Source organism: Biomphalaria glabrata, chromosome 14, assembly GCF_947242115.1.
Source record: "Biomphalaria glabrata chromosome 14, xgBioGlab47.1, whole genome shotgun sequence".
Classification (NCBI taxonomy): Eukaryota; Metazoa; Mollusca; class Gastropoda; family Planorbidae; genus Biomphalaria; species Biomphalaria glabrata.
Genome location: NC_074724.1, coordinates 18881767 through 18895355, shown reverse-complemented (window position 1 = coordinate 18895355; position 13589 = coordinate 18881767). Strand labels below are relative to the sequence as shown.

General features: G+C 39.5%; 1 protein-coding gene across 3 annotated transcripts in view; it reads right to left on the bottom strand.

The window, feature by feature from the left end:
* LOC106052848 (ABC transporter G family member 20-like) overlaps positions 1–13589 on the bottom strand; it is a 65975-nt gene that overhangs the window by 6074 nt on the left and 46312 nt on the right. For all 3 annotated transcript variants that reach the window (XM_056010924.1, XM_056010923.1, XM_056010926.1), the window contains 4 exons: positions 11035–11150; positions 10106–10176; positions 5442–5530; positions 3981–4084 (listed from right to left, as the gene is read on the bottom strand). In XM_056010924.1, coding sequence (XP_055866899.1) covers positions 3981–4084; positions 5442–5530; positions 10106–10176; positions 11035–11150 — 380 coding nt within the window. The remainder of the gene's footprint in view (positions 1–3980; positions 4085–5441; positions 5531–10105; positions 10177–11034; positions 11151–13589) is intronic.

Genomic DNA, 13589 nt, shown 5'->3' with positions numbered 1-13589 from the left:
CGTGAGGTCCAGTTTGGGTGGGGATACGTATAATAAGTGAAAATTAAGAGTTTGTATCAGAAAATGAATTTGTCTTTGCATTTTATTCATTCTTTACTACATACAGAATTACCTTACGAGCATTGGGTGTAGCGAAGTCATACAGTATATCATAAAAATTATGTTTCCTACATAGATCACGCTTAATATCAAGAATTACAAATATTTCAATCTATCTTTGAGAATTGTTAACCTCAAGTAATTCTTCATTAGTTTGAGGCGCGAGAAGCTTCTTTCACCAGATTTCACAATTACGGGGGTAATGCCGTTTTTTTTTTTTAGCGCGTAGGATTGGCGTTTTCCATATTGAATGACACCCCAAAATTACAATTTTGTCTATATTTCACAAGATTTGTATGAGTTTTTAAAAGATTTTAATAATTTCCATAGATTTCCAGGACGTTTTCGTATATTTTGCAGTTTCAGGAGATTTTCAGAAGCTCCTGGTAAATCAGGAGGCGTGAGAAATCTGTTATAAGTTATAAAATGGTTTAATTTAATAATTTATACCTAGAATTAGAGCGTGGCCTATGAAAGTGCTTGGCCCACTGCGGTCGCATAGGTTGCAGTGGCCGGCCCTGACTAATATTCATCGATTTCGTGAGTTCCGATGACTTTTGGTGACTCATTCAGTAGCAGAGGTTGAAATCTAGACCGTCATACTGGCAAACTTCCTTTACCATCTGTACAAATATCACTAATAGTTTTCAATGAGATTTTCTATTTTTCCAAAAATGAATCAACTTTCTGTTATACATCTCGTGTTGTAGTCGATCCAATCGGTTTGCAAAAGAGAAACTCGTCTTTTAAATCGTTACCATTTCCTATAGCTAAACGTACCTCCATGTTCTCCAAGTTGGCAAAGCTCAGATGTTGAATATCGAAATAACGATAGATTCTGCTTATGAAAGATGACGCACTGGGATTTTTTTTAATTCCTGCTATAATTGTTGAAGTAAACCAAACCGTAAATAAATCAACGCAATATTTTCTGCTGTTAATATTTTTTTTCTTGTGGTAGATTAATTTCCATGGGTGAAAATATTTCATGGGAAGCGTGGTTGAGATGCTAAGTGCGCTTGAACATGGCTAGGCTTGGCTACCTATGAAGGGGGCTCGAGGTTCGACACCCGACTCGGGCAGAGTTATTAGGATAAACTTTCTCCTATATACTCCCCCCCCCCTGCTCCACAACTGAGATTGGACCAAAGCGCTCTGAGCATGCTATAATCATGAAAGTAACGCTATATAAAAGCCATAATTTATAATTTAATAACATGGACTATTAAACGATAACCTATTATTTACTATAATCTCTTTTTACTTTCGTCATGACGTTACCATACAAATCATAACAATGACGCATAGTTGCGTTATGTTCAACATTAATTTAAACTTGTGAAAAACATTTTAAAATTTTGGAAATCATTCTGATTTAGTTCTTCAATAACAGCAACAACAAAAATTGTATCTTCCAATGGAAAAACTTTGTACAACGTCAAGTTTTACGCTAGAATAGAGACGAGTCAGACAAATAAAAAATCCATATTTTCGATGGTCTAGGCGAGCCCCGGCTAATCACAGGTTGAGAACCCCTGGGCTAGTCTCTCATTCAAGGCCTCAAGGAAGAAACTTTTCCCTTTGCCTACAAAGTAATTTATGGTGATATATTGTATTTGTACTTACGAGACACTGCTTATTAAATGATATTTTTAATTACATTCGGCTTGTATACATGCTTAATACATTCTTTCACTTTTGAAACAAAAGTAGGCCTAAACCTTTTATTAAAAATGTAAGTACTTTACATATTAATTTTAATATATATATACTATTATATATTGTTATGAGTAGAATAATAGAGTCGAAAACCATGTCCGTCTAGTCTGGCTTTAATACACAAAATGGCTAAACAACACACATTTCGTGAACACATTCTTACGGACTAGTTACAAGCACATGTAGACATAAGAACGACAACCGATACAGTATATAATTTTCATAACACACACGCACACACACACACACACACACATATATATATATATATATTTCTCTTCGTGGCCCAACCATGCGGGACACCACGATGAAAAAGTAATGAAAAGATAACTCTTTATTTCTGAAAGTCGTACTAGAGCTACCCCACGTAACTTTGGTGGCGACAGAGAGCACGTAATCTTTCTCTCTACTTTGACTGCATGTACACACCTCAATATCTGGTCTCATTCAAATAGTTGTTTTTTCTTCTCTGCAGCTTTGTTCTGATTTTGCCACTTCGAATAGCCCTTCGTTTCTTAACCATGGCCACCGCTTCACATATACTTCGTGGAGTTAACAGGTCTTTCAATGTAATCAAAATTCCTGCATCAAGTAACTGTTTATTTCTTTCAGTCCATAATTCTGGAATAATATCATCGATGAAACTGTTGCTGTCGAACTCTGCAAGATGGCTGTAAGCTTTGTTTGCGAACATTGGGATAACTAGGGCGACGCCCTGTCCGTTGTTCTTACTAACGTAAGCACAGTCATACACATTGCTCGACAATACGCTGCCTACATGACTACTTCCGACGTTTATTGTGTCGAGGCTGAAATTGTGGCAATGTCTCAAATACTTCCCGCTACTATCACTATTCACTTCCGAGAACGTCCGCATGACCCTCCTCGAGTTTACAATCCGGGTCAACGTCTCTCCATATCTCTGCTATTTAGCGGTCATTTGGATCATGGCCATTACGAAGTTCTCTGGCCTATCACAAGCACACGTGATGACCTTCTGGTGCTATCTGTTGACAACGTCAGCATGTGCACCAACATTACACACAACCACGTGATCTCCACACTGATGTGACGTCATCTTCCCACTCTCCTGCTACTGATTAACATTTATAAACGCCAATTAATAAAGCACAAGGCCAAACGTTCAAAAAGCTATGCCTGTACCTTCCAAACCTGCTTTCAGTCATGGACTATTGTATGTTGCTCTCTCCAGAGTTTCTTCTTTTCATTCACTCACAGTCGTATGCCCAAACCCACCCCATTTGGACAACTGTGTCTTTCAGGAAGTGTTCATTGGTCTCTAAATAGCGACGTATGCTACGCCGCGGGTCAACTAGTATTTAAAAAAAATATTTTTTTTCGAAAAACAAACAAACAAATAAATAACAGTTGCATAAATATTCACACACAAATATAGGAATATGCCTCCCTTAGTAATATTGTATCCTTTTTAAAAAAAAAAATTATTATTGATAGTGAATAGTTGTAAAAATGGAGTATTTCATGAAGAAAACTGCTTGCATAGTTACTTTTAAAATTAAATGATTCGCTTTAAGAAAAGACAAAAGTAGCCATTGCACTGTTCATTGCATCAGAACTTTGAAAGGTCTACAATATTATGATGTTGGATTTTCAATATCTTTTCTAGTTTCCGTGATTTAAACGGAACGGACGGACAGACAGACCAGCTACTAAGAGCTACTATTCCCCGTTTGGGGACGCAACAATGATATGTACACTGCGAAACTCTCGTAAACACATTTGACAATTACCTTTTTTTTTTAGTTTTTTAGTTTTTAATCATTGAAATAAATTATACAGTAATCATTTAATATTTATCTGACTCCATTCCTTTGTTTCACATTGGAGCATGTTGTTATTCATACAAAACAAAATGAAATATTTACTATTTTAAAACTATTGTTCTTATTATTATTAGATATTTGTAAAGCATTTACAGCCTAGGGCCAGTATTGTGACAGAGAAATGGTAACCTCTAGATCTAGATTTACAGACAAATGTAAGTTTGTAAAATTTAGAGTTTCATTTTGATGAAGTCTACGCTGGATTGGAAACTTATGTATTTCATATTTAATTCTTGTCAGTATTTTGTTTTTTTGTTACTGTTGAATGTTTACAAATTGAAAGTTGGAAGTACTTACATTGAAAACAACAAACGCAATAAGCAACATCAGAGATACTTGACCCATCATCACCAGAAACTGTGTCACTACATGGGCAATCATGATTTCTTGTGGATTGACTCCTGAAAGCAAAGATTTCTGGACATTTTAAGGAGAATAGAAGCTATTTGTTTTGTGTGGTCTGTCTGTCCGTCCGTCCGTCCCGTTTAGATGTCGTAAACTAGAAAAGATAGTGAAAATCATAATATTTTAGTCCACTCAAAGTTCTGATGCAACAGCTACTTTTTCTTTTCTGAAAGCGAAAAATCCAATTTTTAAAATCAATTATGCAAGCATTTTTTTCATAAAAATACACCATTTTACAACTATTTACTATTAATAGTAACAAGTAAGTAAGGAAGATGACTATTACCATATTTTAAACACATTTATGCGAACGGTTTTATATTTTGTGTAAAAAGTTTTTTTTACAATTGTATTGCTAATTTAAATAGTGAAGTACTACATTGACAAAAAATGTTTACTCTTTTTTTAAAGAGAAAAAATCTATTTAGTATGCACACAAGTGGAACATTATTTAAAACAACAATTAGTAGTTTTTCATATTATCGCGTGAACTACAGTGCACCTGTGCGATACAGAACACTAAATTAGAGGAATTTTTTTTAAATTTTTTTTACGGAATTTTTTTTTCTTGAGGCTCTGAATAAGAGTTTAACCATTTACAAAACAATTAGATCAATTAGATACTCATTATAAGACATCAGTTAGGCCAGGTTCAAATCTAACTTCACATTCACTTTCACCTATCCCTTGGTCTGCTTGGCCGTTGGGGCAACACACAAGATTTGTCAACTTTCTTTCTCCATTCTTCTGTCATTTGCATTTGATAGAATTTCATTCTGATATTCTTTCTGAAAATATTGAAACCTGCCTTTTTACCTGCCTGGATGGACCACTCCTGATAGAAATTCATTCTGATATACTTTCTGAAAATATTGGGTAGCAAAACAAGTCTCCCGCGGGAGTGCCTAAGAGGGTGCGAGACTATCCTAATTGCACTGTGCGGGGATACTTACTCCCGCAGCGATCTGTCAACGTCCATGCGCCGTCCCTCAAGAGTCCGTTGCATAAACGGCGTGTTATCCTGGTATATTAAATGAAGATGGCGGGGGTCCCAGTGGTGTGTGCGCGTCTCTAGTCCGCGAGTCCGGAGTGTCCATATCCACTGGAAGTGAACGCAAAGTCAAACCCCGAGTCTCAACCCCCGCCAGACAGGGTGGCGGGAAGGAGGAACTCGCCGCCCACTTCAGGCTGGTGGAAGGGAGCTTTTGTTCGCTTTTGCTGGCCATAGAGTTCCAAGTGCGACGCACAACTCTACTAGACAATTTCAGATGGTAGAAAAAGTATTAAAGATAATGGAATGTTGTTTTTAAGGAAGCTAAAAAGAGTTAATAAACTAGTATTTAGTCAGCTAACCTGCTACCTGCATTCTCTCAATCAAACCTTCTTTCCTTTCTAAAATGAATGACATGGCTGTCAGACCACAAGCCAGGAAAAATGTTGCACTGTGAAAAATGTTGAATAAGAAATAAAAAATGTAGCACTGTGAAAAATGTTGAATAAGAAATTAAAAATGTAGCACTGTGAAAAATGTTGAATGGGAAATTAAAAATGTAGCACTGTGAAAAATATTAAATGGGCAATTAAAAATGTAGCACTGTAAAAAAAATTCGTACACGCCGCGCTGACACAACCAGAAACTTTGATTCCCTAATATATATTGGCCAAGACCATGCGATCATCAAGAGGTCGATCAAGACACGTCTGTAGGACATACGGTTGTGATTTGCACCACAGAAACTTATGAACAACGGTCAATGACCTACAGATATACTATAGAGAACAATAAGCTTGTGGTACTGTGCTGATGCAGAACAGGTAATGAAGGTCAAACTGTGCACACATAAATGGGGGGAGGAACTCGTCCAAACTGTGCACACATAAATTTGGGGATAAACTCGTCCAAACTGTGCACACAGGAATGAGAGGGATGAACTCGTCCAAACTGTGCACACAGGAATGAGAGGGATGAACTCGTCCAAACTGTGCACTACTTACCACAATGAAAAAAACGCTAACGAAATATTTTCACTCCATATTTAGTTCAAGAACTGTTGGGATATTTTCTTCCCCTCACTTGCTGCTAATTTCTCTCTAGCTGTATGCCAACAAAAGTGCTGCTAATTTCTCTCTAGCTGTATGCCAACAAAAGTGCTGCTAATTTCTCTCTAGCTGTATGCCAACAAAAGTGCTGCTAATTTCTCTCTAGCTGTATGCCAACAAAAGTGCTGCTAATGTTTCTCTAGCTGTATGCCAACAAAAGTGCTGCTAATGTCTCTCTAGCTGTATGCCAACAAAAGTGCTGCTAATGTCTCTCTAGCTGTATGCCAACAAAAGTGCTGCTAATGTCTCTCTAGCTGTATGCCAACAAAAGTGCTGCTAATGTCTCTCTAACTGTATGCCAACAAAAGTGCTGCTAATGTCTCTCTAGCTGTATGCCAACAAAAGTGCTGCTAATGTCTCTCTAACTGTATGCCAACAAAAGTGCTGCTAATGTCTCTCTAACTGTATGCCAACAAAGGTGCTGCTAATGTCTCTCTAGCTGTATGCCAACAAAGGTGCTGCTAATGTCTCTCTAACTGTATGCCAACAAAAGTGCTGCTAATTTCTCTCTAGCTGTATGCCAACAAAGGTGCTGCTAATGTCTCTCTAACTGTATGCCAACAAAAGTGCTGCTAATGTCTCTCTAGCTGTATGCCAACAAAAGTGCTGCTAATGTCTCTCTAGCTGTATGCCAACAAAGGTGCTGCTAATGTCTCTCTAACTGTATGCCAACAAAAGTGCTGCTAATGTCTCTCTAACTGTATGCCAACAAAAGTGCTGCTAATTTCTCTCTAGCTGTATGCCAACAAAAGTGCTGCTAATGTCTCTCTAACTGTATGCCAACAAAAGTGCTGCTAATGTCTCTCTAACTGTATGCCAACAAAAGTGCTGCTAATTTCTCTCTAGCTGTATGCCAACAAAAGTGCTGCTAAGATGACAAAACTGAAAAGTCGCTAGCAGATGCGATTGAGAACTGCCTCAAGTCCACCCTTCTAACTGAATCAAATGTAGATAAAAGCTGGGAATGCTTCAAAGAAGCTATCTATAGCACAGCATTAAACATACTCGGTCCTATGGAGAGAAAGAATCAGGACTGGTTTGATGAAAACAGTACTGAGATCAGAAAACTATTAGACGAAAAGCACAAGCTCCATAAATTGTATCTGAACAACCCAAACTCCCAGTCCACTAAAGATGCATTCGCTAAATGTGCAAAAACAGTTACGCCAAATGCAAGATACCTGGTTTAGCAAGAAAGTGGAAACAATACAGGAATTTGCTGACAAGCACGACATGAAGAACTTCTACCATGCCATAAACGAAATCTATGGACCCACAAAGTCAGGCTCATCCCCTCTATTAAATGCTGATAGGACAATCCTATTGACAGATAAGGAAGGAATCCTAAAACGCTGGGCAGAGCACTTGGAAAAGGTTCTCAATACACCTTCCATCATAAATGAAGCGGCCATAGACAGGCTACAGCAATGAAAAAATGGATGACCCCCCCTACGCTAAAGGAAACCGATCTTGCCATTTAACAGCTCGCAAGCGGAAAAGCCCCAGGAGCTGACTCCATTCCCGCAGAGGTCTACAAAAAAGGTGGATTAGCCCTGATTGAAAGACTTCATAAGCTCTTCTTAATTATGTGGGAAAAAGAGTCAATACCACAAGACTTTAAAGATGCCACAATTGTTCATTTATACAAGCGAAAAGGAAACCGCCAGATCTGCGACAACCACAGAGGAATATCTCTTCTCTCTATTGCTGGGAAAATCCTTGCACGCATCCTACTAAATCGGCTCATGCAACACATAGAACATGGTCTACAACCAGAAAGCCAGTGCGGCTTTAGAAAAGAGCGTGGAACCATTGACATGATCTTTGCAGCAAGGCAGCTCCAGGAAAAATGCCAAGAACAAAATGCTGACCTGTTCTCAATATATGTCGACCTAACAAAGGCATTCAACACTGTTAGCAGAGAAGGACTCTTGAAGATTATGTCAAAGTATGGCTGTCTACGAAAATTCATAACCATGGTGAGACTATTTCATGATGGCATGAAGGCTCGTGTCCAAGAAAGTGGAGAACCATCAGAGCCCTTCGAAGTATGAAATGGGGTAAAACAAGGCTGTGTCCTAGCACCTACACTGTTCTCCGCTATGCTGACAGATGCATTCACAAATAGAGAAAACAACGGGATAAATATATCATACAGATTTGATAGTGGCCTATTCAACCCGAGGCGGCTTAAAGCAAAATAAAAAACAAATGCAGCAGTAATCAGAGACTTGCTATTTGCTGATGACTGAGCCCTAAATGCCTGCTCTGAAAATGATCTGCAGAGCATCGTCAGTGACTTCTCAAGAGCATGCTCAGACTTTGGCCTTACCATTAATATAAACAAGACTGAAGTCTTATATTTACCTGCTCCTGGGAAAGCCTACTCGGACCCAAGCATCACTATAAATGGACAGGATATAAACGCAGTGGACAAATTCACATGTCTTGGCAGCACACTCTCCAGAAACGGAAAAATCGATAGTGAATTCGACCTGCGTATTGCCAAGGCCAGTGCATCCTATGGTAGACTGTCTAAAAATGTCTGGAACAGACGTGGTATCACCACAAACACAAAGCTAGGGATCTATAGAGCCGTCATCCTCCCTGCATTGCTCTATGCCTCAGAAACATGGACAGTGTACAGTAAACATGCAAAGAAACTGAACCACTTCCACATGACATGTCTAAGAAAAATACTAATTGTCAAATGGCAAGACAAAATACCAGATACTGAAGTCTGCAAAGCATCCACACAATCCTGATGCAGTCCCAGCTTCGATGGGCAGGTCAAGTCTGCAGAATGGAAGACCACGCATCCTTAAACGACTCTTGTATGGCCAACTAAGCGAAGGAAAGCGCTCGCAAGGTTGTAAAAGAGAGCGCTTCAAGGACACCCTCAAAGCTTCTCTGTAGGCGTTCAGCATAGACCCAGGCACCTGGGAGACAGAGGCACATGACAGAGCATCATGGCGTCGCGCTGTGAAAACTGGTGCAACGGTTGCTGAGGAAAAAAGAACAACGCTGGCAGAAGAAAAACGCCAGAGAAGAAAAGCAAGGCAAACGACACTAGCTCCAGCTGGAATAACCTGCCCAGTGTGCGGTCGAACATTCCGGGCTCACATAGGTCTCACCAGCCACATGAGGAGGCATAAAACCCCAGTGCAAAGCCCTCAGCACCCTGGATGACAAAGTGGTCATCATCGAACCACGATGGACGAACTATATATAACTGTATGGCAACAAATGTGCTGCTAATGTAACTTTCGTGCGAAAAAAAAGAGGGGAGGGGCAAGTAATCTACTGTATTCATCCGTCACTAAATAGCAGGGCCGGACTTAACCATTGTGGGGCCCTATGTGAAACGGATTACCAAATGTTTCAATTTATCTTCGAGAATTGTTGACCTCAAGTAATTTTTCATTAGTTCGAGGCGCAAGAAGCTTCTTTCACCAGATTTCTCATTTACGTTTATAATGCCATTAAAAAAAATCGTTTTCCATATATTCTATGAAACCCCAAAATGACAATTTTAGTCTATATTTCAGGAGATATTTGTGAGTTTTCAATAGATTTTAATAATTTCCGGATATTTCCAGGACTTCTTCGTATATTTTGCAATTTCAGGAGATTTCCAGGAGCTCCTGGTAAATCAGGAGACCGCGGAAAATATTTTATAAGTTATAAAATGGTTTAATTTAATAATTACACCTAGAATTAGCATGGGGCTTATGAAAGTGCGGGGCCCACTGCGGTCGCATAGGTTGCAGTGGCGTAAGGCCGGCCTGCAAAATAGCGGCGTATGCTACGCCCGCAGGTCGACTAGTATTATTTTATTTCCTAAAGCTCAATGCAACGCATGGCAATCTATTATTTCATTACAATTACGTTAAAATTACAAAGAAAGAGATTTGTACCTGACTATTACTCCGCACGCCATGAAATCTGTCAATGTTGTGGCAGTATTCCCATATACAGGCTTCGCCAACTACAAAAATTTCAATGATATTAAATTAGTAAAAAACAATTATACAGGCACTAGGCCGTGCTTGACTTGGATACTGTTGATATATGATGTAATGTTGTGTAAGAGTAAGTTCCCTTAGCGGATTCGGAAGTGAGTGTTGTTCGTTATCTAATATGGTTGAATAAAGAATGTGTGTGTTTTGTAACTCGGCCTTGTCGTTCGTTTATTTCTACTTGTATCTATGAGCTTATTAACAGATACCACTACGTTTCAGCATCTGAAATAAACTCTCATAGATTGAACATTAAATACGCATTTGTTTCATACACACCATTTAAAAATCAAACAAACTAGATTTGAAAGTCTTACATGTATATTTGTCTCTACAGTGCCATTGTTGCAATGTCATTAATGACGCAACTCAAGGAAAAACCTAGAGAATTGTGACGCTAACAAAGTGAGAAGAAAGACTATTTTAAACAATATGGACGCTTCCTTTTCATCTAGTAAATCAATCATAGTTCATTTTAGATAAAAGTTTCTGCTCTATTTTATTGTTGGTCAGGCTGTTCTGAATGTAGTGATTCATTTAGTAGCGATGTTAGCCAGACTCTAGTGATTATCCAAACTCTAGTGATTAGCCAGACTCTAGTGATTAGCCAGACTCTAGTGATTATCCAAACTCTAGTGATTATCCAAACTCTAGTGATTAGCCAGACTCTAGTGATTAGCCAGACTCAAGTGATTATCCAAACTCTAGTGATTATCCAAACTCTAGTGATTAGCCAGACTCTAGTGATTAGCCAGACTCTAGTGATTATCCAAACTCTAGTGATTATCCAAACTCTAGTGTTGCTATATAGAAACTATCAATGATACCTTTATCGGCAGGCTTCCTAAGTTTGAGTTGTAGCCAAACGATTCCAACAAGACGGAAGTAAATAATGAAAATGTTTCTAACATCTTGGCTTGTATAGTAATAGCTATTTGTTTGTCTGGGGAAAAAAAGGAAAAATAGTAACATGTTATTTTATTTAGACTTATTACTGTACTATACAGAAAGCAACTAAGTCTTCTTGAACGATTTCACCAAAGATGTTTGCGCTCCATCATTGACATACGGTGGCAAGACCGTACTGCTAACAGCGATGTCCTTGGACAGTATAGAGGGACTACGCTGGTCAGGGCACGTATCCCGTACAGGAGACGAACGTATGTCAAAGGCAGTCTTTTTTAGTGAGCTGAAGGGTGATCGACGTAACAGAGGAGCACCACGGAAACGCTGTAAAGACCAGCTTAGGTGCCAACAACATTAAAATGATATAGTAGAAAGGACCTGGCTGCAGGTGGCTAGACAGCTGGAGATCACAAAGGCCGCGGGATACACAATTTGATTATTTGTTATTTGTAATGACTGACTTTTTAGCACTTGTGCTTTGTGGCAAAACAAATTGAGACTTTAAAGAAAATCCACTGCCGAAGACAGACGTAGACGGCGAAAAGAAAATCTAAATCGACCACCGGTGGACAATGCTTATTTCTGAGTTGGGTCACTGGGCACAACATGTAGGTCGCAACTGGGACTGCGTAGCGAGGGGAAAATACTTCATTTCTCATTCATCTAAGAACCCGAAGACATACTTTAGTATTATGACTTAGCTGCAGAGCAACTTAAATAAACAACAGGTCCATTCATTGCGTTTGGGCGACAGGTAATGAGCTCAAAAAATGTATCTTAAAAATCGATGTCTTCTTAACATCACAAATGTATATGGATATAGTTTTCATACTAATCTAACAAAAATTAAAATCCAAAGATAAAGAACAATATATAAAACTGCAAGATTCAATTAAATGTGTGCTTTGATTTAGTTGTATGTTTAAGTTGCTGATCTTTTATAATTATTAGGGCAGGGGACACACATTGTGGTTGAAATGATGAAATGTCAAAGTCTATTAATAAGTGTGTAACGATTGTAGTGTTAACTATCCTACGCTCATAGCCTACTGTGCTACTATAACATAGAGGCCTATTTGTGTACGTGAAATTGAAAATAGATAGTACGTAGAAAGGGGCTACAGAGCCGTGGTATTTGTGAATCAGACCTGGACAGATGAAAGAGCCGTGGTATGCGTGAATCAGGCCTGGACAGATGAAAGAGCCGTGGTATTCGTGAATCAGACCTGGACAGATGAAAGAGGTGTGGTATTCGTGAATCAGACCTGGACAGATGAAAGAGCTGTGGTATTCGTGAATCAGACCTGGACAGATGAAAGAGCCGTGGTATTCGTGAATTAGACCTGAACAGATGAAAGAGCCGTGGTATTCGTGAATCAGAACGGGACAGATGAAAGAGCCGTGGTATTCGTGAATCAGACCTGGACAGATGAAAGAGCCGTGGTATTCGTGAATTAGACCTGGACAGATGAAAGAGCCGTGGTATTCGTGAATTAGACCTGGACAGATGAAAGAGCCGTGGTATTCGTGAATCAGACCTGGACAGATGAAAGAGCCGTGGTATTCGTGAATCAGACCTGGACAGATGAAAGAGCCGTGGTATTCGTGAATCAGACCTGGACAGATGAAAGAGCCGTGGTATTCGTGAATCAGACCTGGACAGATGAAAGAGCCGTGGTATTTGTGAATCAGACCTGGACAGATGAAAGAGCCGTGGTATGCGTGAATCAGGCCTGGACAGATGAAAGAGCCGTGGTATTCGTGAATCAGACCTGGACAGATGAAAGAGCTGTGGTATTCGTGAATCAGACCTGGACAGATGAAAGAGCTGTGGTATTCGTGAATCAGACCTGGACAGATGAAAGAGCCGTGGTATTCGTGAATTAGACCTGAACAGATGAAAGAGCCGTGGTATTCGTGAATCAGAACGGGACAGATGAAAGAGCCGTGGTATTCGTGAATCAGACCTGGACAGATGAAAGAGCCGTGGTATTCGTGAATTAGACCTGGACAGATGAAAGAGCCGTGGTATTCGTGAATTAGACCTGGACAGATGAAAGAGCCGTGGTATTCGTGAATCAGACCTGGACAGATGAAAGAGCCGTGGTATTCGTGAATCAGACCTGGACAGATGAAAGAGCCGTGGTATTCGTGAATCAGACCTGGACAGATGAAAGAGCCGTGGTATTCGTGAATCAGACCTGGACAGATGAAAGAGCCGTGGTATTCGTGAATCAGACCTGGACAAATGAAAGAGCCGTGGTATTTGTAAATCAGACCTGGACAGATGAAAGAGCCGTGGTATTTGTAAATCAGACCTGGACAGATGAAAGAGCCGTGGTATTCGTGAATCAGACCTGGACAGATGAAAGAGCCGTGGTATTCGTGAATCAGACCTGGACAGATGAAAGAGCCGTGGTATTCGTGAATCAGACCTGGACAGATGAAAGAGCCGTGGTATTTGTAAATCAGACCT